Genomic DNA, 25,289 nt, shown 5'->3' on the forward strand with positions numbered 1-25,289 from the left:
ACTTATTTACAGACTAAAATTGCCCCTTTATTCAGACTCACCTAATGACCCATTTATTTATAATGTTTAATTATTCTCTAAATAACAGGCTAGTGCCCAATTATAATCACTTTATAACAGATGAGTTATGTACCATGAGAAAAATGGCAAGTCTAATTAGGACTGAAATCCAGAACCTTCCAAACAGAGGTAGAATCACTACCAACCTCCGTGTCGTAATATATTATATTTACCACCATGGAAAAGTATAATTTTACTAATGCTGAACATCATGGAATGATGAAAAGAAAATCTATAATGCACTTCACAACACTGGTAATACCTCCATCAATACATGTAACCCTTTATTTGCCTGGAAATTATATAACAGCATTATTTTGGTGCCAAAACAAACTATGTTCATGTAAATGCAGCTTCAAGAAAAAAGAAAGAAAACATATTACACAAATATAACAAGTATATAAATCTTTTAAAATTATTACTATACACAGCAAATATATATAATATATACACACATATTATTATATTAATTTTGTTTTCATTAATAATAAAAACACAGCAAAAACTGTTAAAAACATTAAATAAATACATTAAAATTCCATATATAAGCCACTGGTGCTATTTTTGTACTTTGATATGACAAATAACTGAATACATTTCCACTGGTTTGAAATAAATAATCTATAAAAAAAATAATTAGAAATTATAAAATAAGAAAATTATAACTTTACATACACACAGTAAAACCTATTAAAAAAAATTTATAGCATGCTTTTCAACTGTGTAACTAACTACATGAGCAAAATTCATACAGCAATCCTCTATTTTTAAAAAACTGGACAAATGGTCCAGCTCTCTTTAAAATTATAATTTCATTATTACTCTTTTAAATCCTTATATATGATATAAAAGAATGAAATTCAAATTGTTACAGTATAACTTTTAAGTCTAGTTGGATCTAAAAGTATTTTTGCCCACTGAGAGGGCTGGTTAAGATTATATACACTGTTATATGAAAAGTATTCTACTTAATGTGAATAGAGTGACTACAACTAAAAAAATACATTTTTGAAGGCTATTTATGGTGAAACAAATAAAAATACAAGAAATCAACCTTTTTATAAATATAAATGATTATTCTTAATGTTGAGAAATAAACTTAAAAGTAGTGTCTTGACAACAAAGAAGTATTTAGTTAAGTTTTGAATATAACTACATAATACCAAATTTAAAAAAAATTGTTTTCTGTTAAATTTAATTAGCAGGTGATTTTCCATTAATTAAAACATAGTAACAAATATGAATTTCCAACTTTGTAGAGATTTAAATTAATGCTAACAAGGAAATTAATTTTACATAAAATTTACAATAGGCACAAGAACATTCCTTTTACTTCATTAGCTTTAGCCTTCCTATTACATGCTTAAAGAAAATTATTTAACATCTATCAGTACTAATTTCAGACCTACAAGTCTTCAACATAGTTTAACTGTGCATATGTAAACGTATAAAGATATTTTAAAATTCAGATAGACTAAAGTACAGAATCTTCCAGAAAAACACATTTATTTCAATTTTTCACCAGCTACTTTTGTAAAGTGCAATACAAATACTCTACATAAAACATAAGTATCTACAATGTAATATTCAAATTAATAATTATGCCAACTTGAATAACTAAAATTAAAAAAAAAAAAAATACAACTTTAATTGACTAGGAGTCAGTAAAAAACATTACCAAACAGTAACCAACCCATTTCATCATTCTTATTATAACAGAAAATAAAAAATATGCTGGCATAAATTGTTATATCATCATCTTAGTTTAATAGATTCAAGTGAGGTTATTAAATAAAGTTCAAAATTTTTTGTTAATAAAACATTTCTAAAAGCTTGTACAAAATTATGTGAAATACAAACACCAAAGAAATGAGATTTCTTGAGAAAAAGCAATACTGCATCATAATAGTACATACTCTGGGCAGACTAAATCACTTGTTTTAAAACTGTTACTATTAGATAACTTGACTACAACAAAATAATCTTGACCATTAAAAGATAATTTACTTTGCAATATAAATTGAAAGAACTGAGTCAATTAAAATCATCCCATAAGATAATGAATGTTTTTTTTAATTTATATAGTTTCCAGGTTGTATAGTTGACTTTTTATATGCTCTGTTGAATAAATGCAGCTCAGCTGATTCAATATAAGGGTTAATGGGCACAAAACTATGATACATCTATAGTCTATACCACAATAAACTCATTAAACCTATATTGCAATTTTGCTACCACATTACATGTTTACAAGTGATTCATTTAGTGCTGGGAGCAAATGCTAGCCTACACATTCCAATACTTAAGGTTCTCCATTTTCTCTTCATAGTATAAGTGTTTCTGCCTCTTTGAGAGATTGTATGTGTATTCTACTGAATATAACTGGGATATTCAATTAACCCCACAACTTTTTATAACTTTTTGGTGGGTGTTTAATTTTTTAATACTTTTTCTCTATCAAGTATATAAAACCATATAACTACACATTGGAGTGTATTTAGTAATTCTTTTTTTTCATAGATAAAATAGATATTGTCACTTTTAATCCAGTTCAGTTCCTTAGATGGTTTGATGAGGTAGAACATGAAAATCATGATTTTACTCCTAAATCTAATATTGAAGACTAAGAAATGGACAACATTAAAGTTTATGAGCGGGATACAAATACGGAACTGCAAGATGAAAATATAGATGCTTACACATGAAAGAATTAGCAAACAATATGTGTTATAGAAAGTCAGATAAGAAAACAAAATGCAATAAAAAAAAAATCATCTACTATTTCAACAAGAACCCAAAATATACTGTTAGCTCCAGGTCTTGTTAAGAATGTCATCTATCATAATGAAAAAACCAAATATTGATTTAGAGAAAGTAGGTTCTTTAGACCTTTGTACCTTACAGGAGTACTCAAATCTGAAACTAGAATGTAATGGATATTTGGAAAACAGATGGAATAGAATTGGGTTATATACGCATTTTCCAAGTGCATACAATGCTAGTGAAGAGTTAATAATTGCATTTAGATGTGATTTCAGGCAATATTTACCACTAAAAATCTGCAAAGCATGGGATCAAGGTTTTTGCTCATCAATACTAAAACTACTAATTTGAAAATACATACTGGAAAAGAGCCCAATAGCCTTTAAAAGCTTAGTAACTCTCCATTAGATACTGTGAAGACTTGTGGAATCAGTGAAAAACACCAAAAGAAATATTACAATGGAACAAAGATCTACAAGTATTCCTTTATCATGGATTTACAGAATGAAAGGAGATGGATTGCAGTTCAGATGGATGAAGTAACAGACAATTGTCTAAATACATGAAGGATAACAAGACCACTGCCTGCATAAAATGCAATAAAAAGATATGAACCAAAATATCATATGCACTGTTTGTGTTTGAATAGCAATGATACTAGCGAAAATTTATCTGCTAAGTTTCTTTAAAATAATTGTTAACAATTAAGTGAAATTTGTGTTAATTTTTTGTTCCAGTACAGGACTTTGATCTATATCTTCTATATAATTTTTTGGTCTACATAATACATGCTCTTCCTTTGAAATTATTTTCTTATTAAATTCTTATGTATTGCATCATAATTAAAAAAATAAATGTTTATCATAAATTAATGTAAAGAAAGAATCAACAACATAAAGTACAGAAATATAAGAAGTTATTACATGATATAAGATGTTCAAAATAAGTGTAGCGTAAAAAACCAGTAATAACTCAGTGCCACAAGCTTCCGTACTACCTCACATCACTGAACAAATTTAGATAGTTCTTGAGAGTATTCACAAAGATGAGTTTGAAACTTGCAGGAAGTACTAAAGTGAATAACAGCAAAAATGAAATTATACAGTTGTTATTAGATGGTCTTTGATATAGTTGAAAAGTCAAGCCAAAGGTTTAACTGTGTGTGCCTTCTTTTAAGGCTAAGAAAAGATTAGGTTATGTCAAAAAATGTAAATAATTTATAAATGATAATACCATAAAGATAATAACATTAACATTAAGTAAAAATTAATTTAATTGTCTTATTTCCTGAATTTTTTATTATAAAATTTCACTGTTTTCAGAAAATATCATTGTTTCTGGAAAAAAGAATTTTGTCATAATTTCGTATGTTAAAATTAATACATCTAATAAATCCCATCAAAACCAATCAGAAATAATGTTCAAACTTGTAGATGTTCTGAAATTTTACAGCAATTTCATGAACAAATTAATGGCATCACAAATTATTAAATTTACATTATTTTGATTATATAAAGAAGATAAAAAATTAACTTTTAATATTTATTACTTAGATTGTATAAATGAAGTTTCTGGACAGTAATTTAAAAAACATAAATTTATTACTCAATAAAATATTATGTACTCATCTAAATGTATTTTTTTTCTCAAGTAATTCTGTTAACAGTAACTATTACTAACTAGCAGCTATTTCAGTATAGCTACATAAAATTTAAAAATTTACACAATAGAACTAAAACTCTATATGATGTAGATCAGATTTTTTAAAATGCATAAATAAAATAGGTATGAAACAGAAAAACAGTATAAAATAGATTTCGGTATATATATGCTCTTCTCTTTTTTAATAAAATAATAAAAATTTACAATAACAAAACCTATTCATTTAAGTTTAAATTTAAACTGTAAGAGTATAATGTCATAATGCATAAACTTGAATTTAATTTGGATATAAAAATGTTTGTCATGTTATTTAATTTTCTACATAGCAGATTATGTTTAAGCAGAAAGATTAAGGAGACTACCAAAAATAAAATTGAATGTTAATACTAAAAGACCATATTTTATAAAATATGGGACTACCACTACCACTCAAATCTACCAGAAGGAAGAATTTGAATGTTAATCTAAATACAATCAATTCAAACTAATATGATGCAAATTTTAAAGCACACTGACAAAAACTCAGTGTCATTGAAAAAAGCTATTTTTTTTAAATATTAGACATTATAAACCACCTACAGATATTACAGCAAATTAAACAAATTTAATACTTTCAATAACATGACAAGTGATACTCCAGTTTTTTCCCATTGTCGGAAAATTTTTAATGTTTTTAAGACTATTTGTAAATAATTCAAAATCAGGTCAAGTGACCTCTAATACTGAGTAAACCCATCCAACTCTGTAGACTAAAACAGATTTTTAGAGCAAGTATAAGTCATGCAAGATGCTTCTTTTCAAACACTAATTTTTAATTAATTTTATTAATTGTAATTAGATCAGTAATTGTTCGAGTTTTCATAATATTTAAATTAAGTAATATCTGGACTAAATAAAAGAGATTCTTAGATTTTTAAGTTCTTATAACATTTGATTGATTCGGATCAAAGTATGAATCTGTCATCACTAATATAAAGATCCAAGCTACAAAATTAGTTAAGGAAACTTTATTCTCATTAGTTCTAGCAAATAAATATATTTAAGAGTATATCTAGGTAAAGTAGAAAAAAATGGTCACATTGATGTGTTATTAAAGAATAAGTCGTCAACTGATGAATCTTCTTAAAATTTATTTGAAAACTGGATGGACTCTTTGTAATTGTAAGAATAAAATAACTTCATGATATAAATGACAAAAATTAATGTTATCAAAGATATGAAGGTCATTCAAATATAAACTGGAATTTGGCAGCATGGACTGAGAGAAAGCAGTGAATGTGGTGGGGCACTACAAGTAGTTAACTGGATGTGTGGAAAGGAGCAACTGGCCAGCCGTGTCCTTAGGTCACAGTCCCACATCAGCAGCAGAATATCTGAGCAGAAGGTACCATAGTCCATTGCGCAACAAATTATAATACAATTTCTAGCCAATGAAGGTTTATTGGTGAGAAATTGGATAATTTATTGCGCAATCCCCTGAAACTTTGACTTGACTCCAGGTGCAGTTTGGAGATGCTACTCTGTCAAAAACTCAAGCGTTTGATTGGGCCAAAAAAATTTCAAAGTGACCGTGATGTAGTGGAGAACCAAAGTCATGAACATCATCTGCAGACCAGCATCAATGATGACAACATTCAGGCCATTTGTGACCTTGTGGAAGGTGACCACCACATAACTGAGAAATTGCATCTGAGGTGGGTATAAGTGGTGAGAGTGTGCATACAATGTTATCAGATACATCAATATATAAGCATACATCAATATATAAGCGTACATCAGATACACTGATATACACATTGACTCAGCGAGTTGCGTTCTATATCTTCTCACAGAGGAATGTCCAGAAAGATATCCGTCAGTGGCTTCTTAATTGCTTTGAGAAAGGAGAGGCATTTCTGGACTGTACTGTGACCTGAGATGAAATTGTGTCCATCACTACACTCTGGAAAGCAAGAGAACAAGATTAGAATGGTGGAAAAGTGAAGAGGGGGACACCAATCAAGGCAAAGAAATGCTAGTCAGCAGGAAAAGTTCTGGAAACTGTATTCTGGAACTCAAAAGGTATGCAGCTGATTGATTTCCTGCATAAACAAAGGACAATAAATGCAGCATACTACTGCCAGTTATTGGATGACATCAGTGCTGCTTACTGCAACATGCAGCATCCTCCTTCTCCATGAAAACACATGGCCACATACAGCAGCTCAGACTTGCAATTAATTCCCTAAAATTCACTGGACAACTCTTGAACAGCCACTGTATAGTTCAGACTTGTCACCATGTGATTTCCGCATGTTTGGTTTGCTTAAACATTTATGATGAAATAGGTGCAAAGACAATGGCGCAGTCAAGCATTATGTGTGCAATTGGTTATTGAGGCATCCATCTTGTTTTTTTGATGAGGAGATCAGGAAGCTATCTATCTGGTGCAGAAATTACATTCCTGTTGAAGGAAACTATGCAAAAAATAAGAAATTTATTGGTAATTTTATTTAATATCAAGAAAGTTGAATAGACAAATTCTGGTTTATGTCTGAATAACCCTTGTAATAAGTAGTACTTTACAGATTTTGTTTGCAACTTTTAAAGCCTAAATAAATTTCAGTACAGGTATCCAATGACTTGAACACAAATTTTATGTAGCACGATACATTTTTTCAATACCCTTTTAAAACATATTCAGTCAAGTATTCTGTTAACATATTACATGTATTCATAAACATTTAATATGGCTACAGTGGTCTTGAGTCTTTAGAGTTAGTCTCAGCTTACACAGATTAACAGGAAAAGAATTAATTATAGGCTGAATTGCTGGCTATTCAGCAGTATAACATCATTAACTACTTTTAAAAATTTGAGCTGTGTCCAAAAACAAGTTTCAATCTATATCTGTTGTTTATATAAATAAATTATCGCACTTTGTTCCACCTTTAACACACAGTCTACAAATTAGATCAGTGGTAAAGAATAAATCATTGTTAACTTAATGAAAGATTCAAATTTGAATAAAATCACAAATTACATGTAATTTTAATTTTTTGTAAATGTTAATTTTTTTCTTTTTAAATGTTATTAATGTTAATCAATAAAAATTAAATTATTATAATTCAATTATCCTTGTCAATTTAAAAATTTACTGTAGTTAATTGTGCTTGATTTCCAAGGCCTTAGTTATCAAATGTTTTTTCAATAAATCATGGGATACTTTTATTTAAAGTTAAATATTTTCTGATATTTACAAACAAGCAAAGACAGATTCAGGAAAAAACAATTAAGTTTATTTAAAAATCTGAAACAAAGGTTTAGGAAAATATTTGATTTTTATGCTAACAGCAACACTGTAATTACATTACAGATTATTTTTACCCACACTTTCATACTTGAAATATTTCCAAATATAATCAGTAAATAAACAATATAAATAACCTATTAAGTCTAAATAATTATATATTTTATAATTAATGATATGAATGATGATTATTAGAATACAACATAAAAAGAAGAGGTATACAAATGTTATAATTATATTATAAACATAACTCTACCACAACCTGTAATAAAAGTTTTAATAGTAAGTAATCTTTAAAAATATATAAAAATTCCTTTCTAAATAATTTACACCAAAAACTTACACTTTCGTGCCAGAGATCATTACTGGGCCAAATAACATGCAGAACACAAAACAAAATAAAATAATAAAATAAATGTGAGTATTACAATAAAAAGTTAATACTAATAGTTTGTACTATAAAAACTTAGTGCAAAATAGGGCAGTGCTAATTTAGTTTACATAATCAAAAAAATTTAATGATTTATTACATTATTCACTGCATAAAATATATTTAAAAAAAAGGCTAAATCATAAAAGAATTAAAATTATTAGATAAAATGCATCAAAGGGGATTAAAAATAAGAGCCCACAAGATATTAAACAGATAAAAACAAACAAAAAGCAATCCCAGTGGGCCACCCACAGATCTACAGAAGACTTATTCACAGAGATGTTTAGCTCAAATATCAGACATCTTGACTACTAGACTTCTAATTAAAATTATTAAAATCCAAAATATAATGTTATAAACTGAATAGTTTATTCAACTATTAAAAGTTCATTGAATCCTTTTTAAACTGTATGTTCTTAAAGAGAAACACAGGTTGTTTTACAAATGCACCATTTAAAAAAATAATTTTATATAATTTATTAAAGTTACAACAGTTTTACTTTGATAAATTTTCACCAGCATTATTTATTTTTTAAACAAATTTTTTATTTTTTTTTGTAAAACAATAAAAAAATAACAGGTATATAAAAGAAAAAGAAAAATACAACACAATAGGTTTATAAGATCTAACACAATATGACTGAATCAGCTTTGTAGTTACTACATTGTAGAAATTAACAAAAACCCTTACTGTCAACTTTTGTATGTAATAATGCTGAGTGGCTTTTAACAGCAAACTAATTTCACAGTACTGCATCTAAAAGAAAAAATATTACTAAAGAATAAGGTACTGGACCAAGAAGGGTTATTAAAAGAGGGTTTACAGTTTTAATTTTATTTAATATTGTAAAAGGCTTAGGTGTATGTCAATCGATATAGAATCTATTGCATATTAATATTTTACATCATAGTTCCAGTCATCTCAGTATATGCTACATCACATCAGTATTACAGCAAAAATTTTAATATTTTTTTTATTTTTAGTGGCATCAACAATTAAAGTCATTAGCGACTTATAAGTGTAATGTAAGTGTACCAGTAAAAGTGTAACCTTGAACAAAATTAGGCTAACCATTCCTGAGATGTAAGGTTAATTAAAACCCAACATCAAGACCAGTATCAATGACCTAGTATTGAAATATAAATAAAAGCACCTACCTTTATAAGGTTTTGAACCTAAGAAAACTCTCATTTCAAAATCAGCTGATTTATGACAAGTTAAATTAAAATTCAAGTATTATATATGTCAATTTATTCCACAAATAATCAACAAAGAATTAGATGAAGATTACTTTTAATCTGTTAAAATAATAAAATACAATTATAAATTCCACCAATTAGCCACACCTTAATTTGTTAGTGGTAATTAGCTGTCAGTGGTAGTAAACAATGGCACAAACAATGTATCACAACTGAACAAATACAGAATATTTTACTAATTTTTTACAAATGTATATATAAGTTAATAATTAATTTGCAAGGAATTTAGAGTTGTAGTGATAATTTTTTGTCAACATATGGTTTTCCTAAAACTGTGTATTGATAACAATAATCACCTTTTAGGACATGTATTTTATGACCTCAAAGAACAATATCTTAATTTTACAGTTGTATTGTGAAATAAATTAACTCTAAGGGCACCAGTTAGTGTAAAACTGAGAGAAAGACAATATGACAACCAGGTAAAGATCAAATCAGGAAAAATTTTTTTTGCTTGTTAATAAATGTCTATTGAATGGTATGAGAACTAGGTAATCCATTTAATTTACTATTTATTCCTGCTTATTTATAAACTAAGTTCATAAACACACAATCTCTTTAAAGATTAGTACAATAGCCAATATAGTAAGGATCATGTAAGTAACATATTGAATAATAAAAAGTTGCATGGGAGAGAAAATGAGAAGTACATAATTTTGACATTTCTAAAAGCATGTGTTGGACAGCAGCCTACCCACACTGCCCTCACCAGTACTGATGTATACATGTCAGGACCAGCTACTGGAATATCCAATATCCTTGCAGTAGAGTAAATGTGTATCATTTTTTTAAATAATTTCTTTGAAGTAAAAAATGAAATATCCCTTTGGCATGCATTATATAATGGGGTAGGCAAGGTAGTATTTTTCTTTATATATATAACCTAATAATGTTAACACCAATTCTAATAATTCATTAACATATTGACCAAGGTGATAAAACTTAATATTATATGAAATATAAACCATCAAAACAAAGAAAGTAATTAAACTTACCATATTAACTTCCAATAATTAATTTTCATAGGATCCTGCATCTTCTGTTTGTATTGAATTCTATAAATACATTAATTGCATTCTATAATTAACATTTCAGTTACAGGACAGTAGAATTTGCATATACACTTGTAATAAATTAAAAAATTTTTAATAGAAAACAATTTTAACAAATTATAATATAATATGTTTTAATTAATTTAATATGTTACATAATTCAAGACAAACTGAAGATGAGGTAAGTTTAACTTATCTAATTACTGTGTTTTGGTGGTTTATATTTCATATAGTATAAATATATATGTATATAAAATCTGGATTTGTTGGCTTTTTCTTAGTTCGCTCGCTAAGCATGAAATAAATTAAACAAAATTAATTTTAATGATAAGATGCTGGACCAAATTTTATTATTATAGTTTGAAATACTAGAGATGAGGCCCAGATTCAGAACCATTTACCACATACATCATTTCTTAAAAAACTGAAACATTTTTTTTTTAAAAGATAGTTTTCCAAAACTTTTATCCTACACACTTCATAAAAATTATTTGGAAATTTTACAGCTACTAATTAAAGTGCCAAAAAAATATTCTTCTTAATTAAAGGAGAAAAGCACCCAACTTCATGTCAACTTTTAATTGGTCACCATGCGGTATAAGTACAACTTTTAATACAAAAAATTGCCCTTTTAATTTCATTAACAAGCAAATTTCTTTTGATATTAAATAGTTTCAACCTTTTAATTTCAGGGGTTCAGCAGTATAATAACACTACAGTAGGAAAATGACAATCTGAAACTTTTAGCAAAAACATAAACAGCTTTCAAGATATATTTACTAATACTAATCACATAACACCAGCCAACAATTTCCAATTCCAGAAAACAGCAAGGATGTTAATAAATATTACTAAAAGTATGTAAACCAATAAAAAATAGTAGAACCTCAAGCTGCAGCTAATGCATCTGGATAAATGAAAGATTAGCCAAATGTGATAATTTTCCTTCACAAAAGGCATGACTTTTTTTAACAAATGATATTAACTAAAAGGATAAATTAAATATGAAAAAAACTACAAAGGTGTAGTTTAAACAAACATTAAAGGAGTAAACTGGAAAGAATACTCTACAACAAGAGCTAAGTTTTATACCTTTGTTTCCTGCGTTTTTTAACATTACTCAACTTCACAACAGACTGTACACTCAATTACAGTTGTTCTTTATCAGCATCGGTCACATAATGTTCCTAGTATGGTTTGTTCTTCTCTAATAAGTAATTTATACATGCTCCTATAAGTGTGTGGTTTTTCTTTTTTTTCTATCTTCACCTACAGGTATCTTTTTATGAGTAATCCTTTTAGATTTAGCCTTGATATTTAATTAAATTCATGCAAACAAAAATTACAAATATTTGTAACTTTATATCTTACAAGGAATCACTTTACATTTATAAACAATTTCTTCAACAAAACAAAAAAAAACTTCAAAAGTTTTTGTACAATTTATGAACTTTTATATCAAAGTGTTTTCATAATTCCTTGTATACAAATTGTGATGTAAATAAAAAAATATTCACGGTTTTTATTTTATTACAGTGATGCAATAAAATTGATTAAATTAGGTTTATTTTATGTCTACCTGGACGGTTTATTTTAATAATATGCATATGTAAGTACTTAATATATTTTGTAGTAGTACGTATTTCATCATGGAAAATGTACAAATAAATAATAACAAATATGTATATAAAAAAGAACAACAATAATAAATAAAGAAAACAATAATCTCTTTGCCGTATTTCTTAAGATGTACACAAAACTTACACTTTGATTTTATCCAACTACTTTCTACATATATCATAGTATTATAATGCACCATGTAGAAATTCTTCATTTTCATGGTTTTTATTCTCTCTTACTTTTTCCCTACATAAAATCAAATACAGAACAACTACACACTAATAACAACACACTGTACAAATGTTCTTGCTACCTACATTTGTAACCTTCAATATAACTTTTTTTTTAAATGGGTAACAATTTACTGCAATGCATTTTGTTTTCTTTTTTTAAAATAACAATCCAACTTTATAATAATACAAGAAGTCTAACAATAAAATCATTTACAATAGTTTTTTTTTTTATTTTTATTATTATATTATTTGATCACCACAACCTCAGTCTTGTTTGCAGTACTGCACCCATAAATAAAGTATCAAATATACAATCAAAAAATTACAAGTAAAGTAAATAGGATACTTAAAGCAATAATAAAAAGATATTTACTAATTTAATTAAATAGGTGAATAATAACATAACTAATATTACTATTTTTATTATTATTATCATAGTTCAACCTTATCAAATATTTAATTATATCACCTGCACTGTGGTAGTTGATGTGTGAGCATCATATTACAACACGTTTACTTATTTAAAAAACACTTCACAGCCTCTACATACATACATACAGTAAAAAAAGTAATCAAAATAAGTTGTAGTCGTCATGGTGCGTGTGAAGTATGAGATTATGAAACTGTGATGGCTGATACAGTTACCATTTTAAGTCGCCTTTTCAACCAATGCTACAGATATGGCCAATCTCTGCTGGGGAATAAATTCAGCAGCATTTGGGTTCAACGTACTCTGTAAATATAAAATTTGTTGCAAATAAATAATTGTATACATGAGAATTCAATTCCACAATCTGAACAATATTTAGGAAGTTATGATGTACATTTCCAAAGCTCTGAGATTGTTCTACTATGAAAAAGCACAATTACTAATGGGTCCATGCACATATAAGTAATAGCACATTTATCCAATGGATTCCTTTGTACAGGTAAGTATGTGTTTTTACAACATACTACAATATGATGAAAAAAAGTACAAAAATGCACACAAAAATTATAGAATAGCTTGTAGAATTGTGCTGTATATAAGTGTTTCTACAGAATAAATCTCTGTTTTTTGTAGAATCAATATTGTCTAGCATTAATAAAAACTATTTTTTTGGCAATTCTAACTAAACTGAGTCAGATCATTACCTATAAAAATTTTCCTTCAACAATTATGAGCAATTATAATAATCTATTTACAAATAATACTTTTTAAATTTTGAAAAGTTATTTTTTTACGTAAGCAAATTAAATGAAATACTCAAACAAATATTTTAATTCATCACAAGTAAAAGAATTTGTTTTACTTGTGTATATTTATTCTACACAAATAAAAAATATTTAATTTTATTATCAATGATATCAAGAAACACAGTTTTGATCACTGCTGTAAAATTGTTGCTAAATAGTAGTATAAAGAAAGTAAAGCATTTATACAGTTGAAATCATTGACAATAGAGAAAAAATTATTTGACCATAGATAAATTTTATTTCCTAACAAAACAATTAACATGAGAGCTAGAGTGACACTTGTAAATTAAGCACATTCTCAAACCTACAAGGCTCAGTATAACTATCGTTTATATTTCTCACTCAAACTTTTAGGCTTAAGTCAACTGTAAAAATTACCAAGAGTTGAATTCTTTATCATTTCAAAGCAAGGAAGGTACCAGAGAGAGAGAGAGAGAGAGAGAGAGAGAGAGAGAGAGAGAGAGAGAGAGAGAAAACATTCATCTACCTAACTTCTGTCCAGTTCAAGGCCATCTAACTACCTCAAATATTTATAAAAATATTTATGAAAAAGGAATTACAAGAAAAAGTCAAAGCATAAATGATATGCAAGGAAAGATTTATGGAAAAACTAAAAAGTAAGAATTGGATGGTATCGATTCACTATTAGGAAAAAAATAAAATTTGAAAACATCAGTAAAAGAAAAATAAGTGATGAATGACAAAAATTCATACAAAAATGTGATTTAACAGAAAGAAAAAATTGTATTACAAAAACAGAAAGAAAGAAAAACTAAATTATTTAAAAAATTGGGTGAAAAAGGTAGATGCAGAATATCATTTACAATAAACTTTAAATAACTCAATTCTAAAAATTAAAGTAATTTTTTTTTTTATTTGGAGTCCAGTATTTAAGAAGTACATTATTTTAATAACTGATAAATTATATCTTGTTTTTAGTGAAGAAGAATGTACATGTGTAGCAAAAGGAGTTTTAAATTCAATTAAAGATATATATCATAACTATATGATCACTGTAATATCATCACTAATATATCAGCACAATCTGATCGAATATGTTTCTGAGGGAAAGGGAATTTGTTAATTTATCCTAAAATTCTTTTAGTAAATCTTTCCAATGTCATTTAAGGTTCGTATTAATTAAGTCTTAGTCTTAGTAGAGGCCAAAAACCACCCTTCATGGCAATTGCTACAGACACACCTCCTTACATCTATTCTAAATGCCACTAAGCTTCTTCCATTATCTCTTTATAAAAAAATAATTCAAACTTATACAGAAAACAAAATGTAGATTTACAGACTACAGTAGTACCAATTTTAAAACCAATCAAAAATATCATTCAGGAGATGGAACACAAGAAACTAATTCAATCCAAAACTACCAAACAAATCACTGAACACCAAAATGTTAAAAGAGAGCACTGAAAATTAAAATACAATTGAATTAGAGATCATTTATCATGCAATGAATCTAAACACACAGCTTATTCTCCTGGCTCATAGATTTGTTTTATTATGTGATTATACAGACTGACGGCACGCAATAATCAAAAATTTAATAAAAACTACTTTCTCACTACCATCTGTGAAACATACAAAATTAAAGTTTCCCAATACAACATAAAATGTAATCATAAAAAGTTAGAATGTCAAAAGTATAAGTTTTAAAAAATAAAGAGGTAAAACACAAACTAAAAGATATCAGAAGGTATGTGAAAAAGGAAATCTTTACAAGCATTACTTAGTACTCATAGTTTAAATGTAACGTATTAATACTATTTAAAAATGGAAGAAACAAAAAGAGTAAACACAGTGGTAAAAAATTAAAATAAAGAGGTATAAAAACAAGTAACTTACAATGTAAGATGCAATAAATAAGATCATATTAATGTAAAATGGAAAACAACCAGAGGTGCATCTTAACCAGTTAACAAAAATGAGAGGCAGTTAGGTTAATAGTTTAACGTTTTCCTCAAGATAAAAAATAATAACTAGTAAGAAATAAAATAAGTGTACAATAAAAAAAATATTAAATTACTTTATTTCTCTACATATTTATACATTTTCTCATCAGTCAAATGGTTTTTATGTTTATTATTTTTTTTGTTTAACTTATTATTTTGAATTACCAATATCACAGAAGGGACATTACAATCACAGACAGTTTCAGTAGTACATAAGACGTTCTCAAAAACAAAACAACTCAACTATTATGATTTACATAACATGACTTCACCTGTTTTGCAAGTTCATCATGGTCCTGGACACGAAGACTTTCCATTTCATTGCACAGATCTGCAGGGTTCCTGTAACATGAAATTGCATAGAAGTATTAGATTAGTTTTAGTTGGAAATGACAAGAGCACTGATTAAGTATTAAAATAAATATTAAAAGCATTGAATAAGTTTTTAAATAATTATAATTTTAATAGAATGCAATTCAAATGTTACCGTTAAATGTTGATAAATTTAAAAAATGAAATTAATTTCAGTATGTATATAATTTTCAGTCATTAATGCACTTTCCTTATCATTTCTTTGTAAACCATTAATCATTTGGTTCTTTCTGTATGTTATAGTGCGTTTGCCCTTAAAAAAGAATTCCACCTTTCCACTCAAGTTTTTTAAAGATTTCTCTGCTTTGGTTCAAACCTGTTGTCATTATTTCCATCTTCTGTGGCTTAGCTTCTAGGCTTAATGTGATCGCAGCCAATTTATCTGCCACTTCGTTGCCTGCTACACTAGTGTCCTGGAATCTACTGGAAGTTTATGTTTTTGTTTTGTGAAGCAGGTCATATATTTTCTTAATATAGCAGAAAAAATATTTAGGTCTGGAATGTAGACCCCGAAACCTGAGAGACCTAAATCAGAGAGAGATCAGTCCTAAATGAGCTATCTGTGTAAATAAAGAAAATTTTAAATTTTTATATTTTCTATAGAGCTCTGTCTTAATAATTCAGTGTTCTCTAGCTTTGTTAGTTGGTCTGGAAGCTCAGTGTTGGCATTAGGTCTGGTCCAGGATCCTGGAGGGATAGTATGTGCTGGTGGAATATTCTAAAGATCTGTACTAATTAGTTCCTTCATAAGTGCATCCAAGGAGAAACAAAACAACTGTCTAGTTAACATGTCCTTCTATTAGGTCAAAGTTGTCTCATGGGGTGAGTGTATGGGTATGTGTTTCAGGAATTTTGTCCAAGTTTTACTTTTAATGAACGTCAATGGCTCAATATAGAGTTCGATCTGCATTGCTTCGATGGAAGTAGTCTTGGAGCATTGAAGGCAAGCTTTCATGGCTGCATTTTGCACTGTCTCTACTCTAGTTTATTCAAGTGGGTATCTGCTGCACTCCCACACACCTTGCTGCAGCCATAAGTGATTTTGGGTCTTATATACTGTATGTCCAGTTGTTTCATACTTTCTATGTCACCACCCCCATGATTTACTGTTCACCATTTTCAGATACGTCTACCACGTATCTGTTCCAGCACAGTTTCCACATGTCTCTTCTAGATAAGATTTCATCCATAGTTATACCTAAAATTTTTGAATTGCTATTATAACTCATTTTTATATCGTTTAGTGTTAAGAGTTGGATGGAAATTTTTTAGCTTATATTTTCTTGTAAACACTGTATACTCTGTCTTTGATATCTTGAGTTGCCCCCTGCCAGCCTTTGAACAAACCTTGTCCATGATTCCAGGTCATGCAACATTATGTTGAAAAGAGTTGGACTAAACACTGAACCCTGTGGTACGCCATTATTGATGATGCAGCTTTCAGATGTGTATTGGTTTACTTTTACCTTAGAGCATCTGTTATTCAGAAATGTGTGTAGGAACTGCAATAGTTTGCCTCATATGCCAATTTTTGTTCACTATACTATTAAAGAGGTCGGAGAGACTGTATCAAAGGCAGCTTCATAGTCGATCATTGCACAAATTGTCACTCTTTGTTTGGTAAAACCTGCATAGATTTCTTGTCATTAGTAGAAGGGCAACAATGGTGTCACGTTGTGGTCAAAAACCGAATTGTTTATTGCTAAGAAGTCCATATATCTCCAATTTTCAATTCAGTCTGTTATTTATAACTCTTTCCATCAACTTTCCCAGGTAGGAAGTTAAGGAAATGGGTCTGTAAGCATTTGTATCTATCAAAACTCAAACAACATACGTAAATTCATACTACACATACAACACACATAAATAAAATAAGCTACTACACTATTTTATCCACGGAACATCATTTATTTTAAAAATGAATACAATATAATATACTAGAACTTTACAATACTTTTCTTAACAAATTCATAAAACTTTAGGTAATCATCTTTAAAAATCCCTTTTAACTTTTTTACAATAAATTATCTGTATTTGGTTCAAGTGCATCATTATGATGAGATATAATCAAAAAATGAGATTTTTTTTAATTTACATGCTATGTCCTTTTTGATTAAATTCCCCTTTTTCTCATGGGATGGCAGCAGTGAATAATGTATATCAATATTTTCAGCCTTATTAGACTTAAATTTGATAGTCCAGTAATTAGGATACATTTTATATTCTATTAATACTCACTTTTGGCAAGGTTGTTGATATTAAGGATTTAACCATGATGCAAACTGTTTTAAGAAAGAAGCTATAAATAAGACAAATGGGTTGTATGTTCTAACACATCAACAACCAATGAAAATATTGACAAAATAAAGGAGATTATCATCTAATCACTATCAGAAATTGAAAAATGTGTTAACTTTTATAGGTTATATGAAACAATTTTGACTGAAGTTTTGGGTACGAGATGAAAAGCAGCAAAATTAGTAATAAAACTGCTGAATTTTCAACAAAAGCAACACCACATAAACATCCCAGAAAAATTGTTAGCCAACAATACTGAAAACTCAGAATTACTCTAAAGTATTATAACAGGTAATGAAACATGGGTATATAATTACGATATTGAAACAAAGGTCCAATCAAGCATCTTAATAGAAACTTCCTAAAGAACCACACCTGAAAATATGCCAAGTTCAATCGAATGTTATGGTTAATCTTATTATTTCTTGATTACAATGACATTGTCCATAATGAATTCTTACCACAAGGTTGCACAATCCACAAATAGTATTACTTAGCAGTTTTTTACCATTCACATAAGGCAACCTAAGAAACAACCACAAATCTAGGCAACAACTTTTGAGTTTTGCACCACAATAATGCTTCAGCTCAAACTTCATTTATAATTCATGATTATTTAGGCAAAAGTAACACCATACTGATACTGAAATCTCTGTAATCTACAGCCATATTCATTGCACCCTGTAACTTTTTCTTGTTCCCACTGATAAAGAAAACATTAAACTGACAATCTACTATGATAGAGGAAATAATAAAAAATCTAGTAAAAATAAAAATAAAGTGATCTTACTGCTACATCAAAAAATACTTTCTATAAATGTTTGGAGGATTGGAAGAAATGCTGACATTATGTGTGATGCATCTCTGAGGGGACTACTCGGAAGGAGAAATTATAAATATAGAAGAATAAGTAAATAAATTCTTTTTTGATGTTAATATAAAAACTCGTTACTTTCTAATCAGACCTTGCATAATTCAGTGGTCCAAAATGAAGTTATTTGAAATTTAGTTTTTGATATGTATTTTATTTTTGTATTTTTTTTTGCTCTGTAACAGTGGAAAAAATAAAATACTAGTTTTTTTTTCTATACTACTAGCTCCTACAATTGTTTTGTAAAAAATGTAATGTGACAGAGGTAAAAACATTAACTACTTATTCACAAATCCAAGTCTTGAAAAAGCAGTTCATACTATTTCTTAAGAATTTTATTATGAAAATAAGTTCAGGATTTATCAATCTGCAGTTGAACCAAGAACTAACATATTACATTCTTAGTATACATCATCCTGAACTTCTCACATCACCAGGACTTGATTTTTTTTTTTTAAATTAATCCTATTTGACATTAATTAAATCAAGCAAGATCTAAAATTTTTGACTCTCCGCTGACAATATAAGTCTTAAAACCAATATATATCATGGTCCCCCAAAATTTGTAAGCTATTTTCACCAACTTTCACTGACTATTTTCAGAATTTTCCTTGGAATAACCAGGTACATAGATAGATGAAGTACAACAATATTTTTCCAAACAATGTTCAAAATAGTTTATAAATTATGATTTTTCAACTTGGAAATTCAAAAAAACTGGTGATTGTTTTCTAACATCGTAATACAAAATTAATCTCAATGTAATATGAAAATTTATTTCACAGTAGTATTTTAATATTATTCACAAAAATAATTTGGGATGGGGAATACACCAACCAGCCTTAAAATATTCCTTGGTAAAAATGTTTTTAATTCTCATATCTACTTGATTCTAAAATATTCAACTCGATTCAAAAATTACTTGAAATTTTGAATACTTGTGCACTCCCATAATATACACCTATCACCAGCATGAATACTTACCTATTCATTATGCAAATTAAGATTTTTTATTATAAACATATAATTTTAATTAATGTCTTACCATACATTTACCATAGGAATTTCCTACTAAATAATCTATATTTGTTTTTGAAATTTGTAGCCATGCTTAAAAAAATCCATTGAATCAAACTGATTTCACTTCATTAAGATCTGGCTAGACCTTTACCTAATTCGGTTAAGATATGTTATTGAAAAATAACTGAATAGGATTTGGCTAGAACATTGTCAAATTCAATGAGATTTTAATATGATTAGATTGGATTCAATGGATTTTTTTAACCAGCAAGTGGAACTCTTAAATTTGTAGCATTTATATTAGTAATATAGTGTTCAAAAAGTGACACAACCTTATGGAAGAATGTTTCCTTCTTTTGTTGGAGGTTTAATTGAGGAAAAATGGGTTACACAATGTTGCAGAGAACATTAATTGTCTCCATTACATTATACCAGTTATGCCCAGATCCAAAATGCCTTCACAGAAAATTATGGTATTAATGCACCAAACAAGTTCTCCATCAAGTGGCTGTATAACAAGTTCCAAAAGACAGGGAATGTGGCAGATGCAGCCAAAAGTGGCAGATTGAAAGTGCTAACACCAGAAAAGTTGATCGACGTGCAAGCTGCATATTCCGTTAGTCCCAAGAAGTCTGTGCAATGCCTATCTAGCCAGTCTGGTCTCTTGGTTGGTAGTGCCCACACGGCATTGGGCAAGTGTTTAAAGAAGCATCCTAACAGAATTCATGTTATTCATGAGTTGTTACCCGCTGACAATGGATAGCCTGTGGCTTTCTGTCAGTAGTTCATGTCATCTGTAATGCCAGATGGGGAAGAACTTGACGATTGGTTTTGGTCTGACAAGGCATGGTTCTACTTGATAGATATGTTATGCACAAAAAATTCACCCTTTTGGTATACAGAAAATCTACATCAGCTGCACGAGTCTTCTCTGCTTGGACAAAAAGTGGGCGTTAGGTGTACAATGTCATATAGGTGAATCTTCATGACGTTCTTTCATGGCACAGTGAACTGTGAGCACTACTAATAGATGATGCAACAATCTGTAAACACTATACCTGCATACCAGCTAGAGTACACGTACTTTCAGCAGGACAATGCTACAACTCACATAGCTAACACTATTACTTTCTTGGATAAGTGTTTTCATGGACAACTGATTTTGAAGGAGTTGTGGCTCCCTCGGTCTCCTGATTAATCAATCGCCTCCTGACTTTATCTTGAGGAGATATCTTATGCTGCTTATAAAACTCATCTTCACACCATTCCCAAATTGCAGAGCAAAACTTGATAATATGTCGCTGTAAAAATTCCTTAACATTACTTCATGTTTAAGAGCATGCAATGTTGTATTCAATTATGTGATCATATAATGAAGGCCACTTTCAACAACTATTATAACTTACTTGTTTTCCCATGCGTCACTTTTTGAACACCTGTATACAATAAGGTTACAAATTGAAAAATTGGTTTTTGATGATCAAAAATCACTGAAGAATCCAAATTCGAGCACAAAGCTCAATCACAAATATATACTTTACTACTATACATTTCAAACTTGTAACAAACGTATAATTTACGAAACCAGTTTTTACAAAATTTTGTTTTTTCCAATGATTGAATCCTCTTTAGTGGGGATTATACATAAGTAGTTGTTATTTTTTAGTAATTTTTCTGCCCACATAAATTTTTTTTCAAATTCTCCCTGACATTTTACTAATTTCAACAGATTTCCCTGACTTAAGGTGATTTTTCAAAACTTTCCTTGACTAAATTGAACTTCCCAGACTTTCAAGGCCTGGGGGAACTATGTATGTATGTATGTATGTGTGTGTGTGTGTGCATGCATGGGTAGGTGCGAGTGCATTTTTGCACGCGCACATGTGTAATATTATTAAAAATATATATAAATATTATATTAATCTTTAATAAAATAATCAAATATTTCAAAATTATTCCACAACTTTGGAGTACTAAACTTTGTTATTCTGTCAACTAATGATCTAATAAAAATTAAGTTGTTTACAATAAGCAAACTACAACAGAATCTTGATCTCAATTTTAGGAAATAAAACAAATCAATAAAGAAATCAGTTAAAACAATTTAATCAATAAATCTGTATATAAATGCCTTTAAAGAATAATAGTGTAGACATACATGCACGTACACATATATACACAATAAAATTCTATTTTTAATTACGTTAACTAAATCAAAATAAATGTCTGAATAACAACATATCAAATATATATAGAGTAATAATTATGAGTATCAATTTTTTTTTTTTTTATTAATTATACTGTTTCATTCTTCTATGGATGTGCTTCTGAGTAGTGCCCTCTGCTCACAAACATGTTTATTTGCCCAAATCATTAAGCAAGTGTTTCTTTCATTTGTTTTACTTTACTGCAACTGTTTGAAAGTGCACACACTGTATTTCAATTAAGTTTGATATTTCACTTTCTACGGATGTTTTTAGTGTTAAAAGTTCTATTATCATCTTGTAAGTGTTTTTAATTTAACAACTTTCATTATCAAATTGAATGATCTAAAGTATAAATAATGGGGATGAGCACCATAAACTTAAAATGGAACAGAAAAAGAAAGCTTTAGTCTTATTGATAAAGTTGAATCAACAAATTATATTGTGAATTTTATATATATATATATATATAAAATAGTGAATTATATTTGTAATAATTTAGGCACAAGTAAAAAACATAGAAAACAATTGACGAGACAAAAAAATTAAATTTAAAACTATTCCCCTCAAGTTGAATAAAATAAAAATTTCCTCTTTGCATTTTTAAAAATCACTGTCAATGCTTTATAGATGTAGTTCTCACTGGAGGGTTGAAAACTAACTACAATTAGTATGTCAAGAAGGAGGTGTTAATTCAACATTCAAAAATTACAATATGGGTTCTTTTAGCTAATGATGAATAATTTTCACACTGGAAAATCTGACATCTGATTCATTATCTCAAAGTATATGGTAAAATATCAGCTAATACAGCAGTGGCAAGTGAATCTTCAAAAATTTTTAGAATTACACAAAAAAAGGCCTTTACCTAAATAAGTTATAATATCTATGAATAGAGAGCAAATTTTAAACAATTCTCTAACAAAGTTTAGTCACTACTAGAGAAACTTCAATTTCAAGATTTAAATTAAAGAAAGAATAGCCACTGATATCTGTTCAAAAGCCTAAACACCCTCTTTTCATAATAGCCAAGCCTAAAAAACCAAGTGACCATTCAAGCATTTAAATATCTCTGTTTACTGTGTGATCCAACAGTCTGCTTGGATAGACTCATTCTTCTTTACTAAATGGTTTAACTTTGAATTTGTCCCAAAAGTTGCCACTTGATTAGTCTTAAAATGCCTATAAATGCTATTTTACTTCTTGATAATATTCCAACTCACCTTGAAAATCTATCAAATGAAGAAGAAGTATAAGAATTTTCCTATCACCAAATGTTACTAGTCTGTTCCAACCCACAACCAGGAAGTTATTGAAAGCTTAAATACAAAAGAAAGCTACTATCTGAAAATTAGAATACATCACGTAATGATCCTTAAAAAATATAAACATCAAGGATATCATCTACATACAAGTGAGGGCTAATGAAAAAATGCCTCCCTCTATGTTCACGATGGAGAAAGGTTTGATAAAATGTTATAACATGAGTGAAAGTATACTCAAGATGACTATCCTTTAGAAGCAAATGAGCTCAATTTATAGGTTAATGTGCCCAAATAAGGCAACCAAAAACTACTTAAGGATCTTCAAGAGCTACTATCACAATGCAAGAACCTTGAAGAAAAAGATCTGTAAGAGTGGGTAAACTGAAATATGTGCTTACAAAGAAATCATTAGTGCTATGTCTCAAGAAGGCAATGGCAAAAACAAAGTTAAAAAGTAGATGAAGAAGATGGAAAAGGAAGGAATAGCCAACTTTAAAGGAAAGGGAGCATTGGGGATAGCCTGAAGATACTTGCAGAAAGTAGGAATCATCTGCAACCAATGTAATGTTTATTAAAAACTGGTGTAACTTCACTTTAAAAAAAAATATGGACAGCAAGACAGAAAAACACTCCAGCCTTTTCTCTTAACATTTTAGATTTTTTTTTTTACTGTATTTTATTGTGTCAATACTTTCATAATTTTATATTCAATGAAAAATGTAGTTTTATGTTGTGTCATAAGTAATTTTTTTCATTTACATCAGATCTCTTCTCTTAACAATAACAATTATAAATTACAGAAAAAATTCTATTTTATTGGTCTTTTGTTAAAAAAATAATTAAATAGATATATAGTACTGTCCTCTAATTTCTTTAAGTCTCCTTTTAACAACCTACTATATATTTTCTAATTAACTGGTCGTTTCAATAACACTGAGGATCCAGTACAGGCTGAGCTGGTTATGAGCTAGTCCACTGTAAATATTTTTTAATCATTTAAGCAACATGCATAATTATTAAACTTTGCTATTTAGATAGGAGTCAAGTATTTTCTTAAAACACTGCATATTAAAAATATGCTTCTCCAAATATTTTTTATTATAGTGTTCAGAATCTTAATCTTGAACGGTAGTCTTTTAGGCAAGTTCAAAAAAGAAAGAAGGTACAAAAAGATATTTATTAAAATCTGAAATATTAAAAATTCTAAAGTTATACTACCAGTTGCTTGTTTTGAAAAAATTCATCTGAGATAACTTGTTCATATAATACCTAAAAAGGAAAAATCATGTTTAGATTACTCATGTATTGAAGAGAATCACAGTTTGGCCAAATTTTAACGGTAATTTTACTAACAAGGTTTAAATATAATCAACCTCCGTAATAATATTTTAATACATCAAAGAATAATCTTACATTACCTGATTTACATTCTCCTACAGGTTTTTAATCAACACAAAACAAGAAAGCATGAACTATTATCTTACTTTTCAATTATGTATTTATTACTAATTAATTAATTATCAGTATAATTAATTAAGAAGATAATGCACATCATTTACACACTGTGCCAATTAGATGTGAAGAAATATGTTTCTTACTATGTTGACAAGGATTCTTATAGTCAAACCTCCCTTAACAAGCACCTCTCAGAACAAGTGATTTGCCTAACAACCAAAACAAAATATAA

The 25,289-nt window shown here is 28.5% G+C and overlaps 1 protein-coding gene across 1 annotated transcript in view; it reads right to left on the reverse strand.

Moving 5' to 3' along the window:
• Positions 1 to 4,659: 4,659 nt before the first annotated feature.
• Positions 4,660 to 25,289, reverse strand: part of Paip2 (polyA-binding protein interacting protein 2) — a 35,306-nt gene continuing 14,676 nt past the window's right edge. Inside the window, exons 4-5 of the mRNA XM_075367069.1 lie at positions 15,845 to 15,914; positions 4,660 to 13,105 (exon numbers count right to left, since the gene is read on the reverse strand). Of these exons, the coding sequence (XP_075223184.1) occupies positions 13,022 to 13,105; positions 15,845 to 15,914 (154 nt within the window). The 3' untranslated portion in view covers positions 4,660 to 13,021. The remainder of the gene's footprint in view (positions 13,106 to 15,844; positions 15,915 to 25,289) is intronic.

The sequence above is a fragment of the Lycorma delicatula genome, chromosome 5 (assembly GCF_047948215.1).
Source record: "Lycorma delicatula isolate Av1 chromosome 5, ASM4794821v1, whole genome shotgun sequence".
NCBI lineage: Eukaryota > Metazoa > Arthropoda > Insecta > Hemiptera > Fulgoridae > Lycorma > Lycorma delicatula.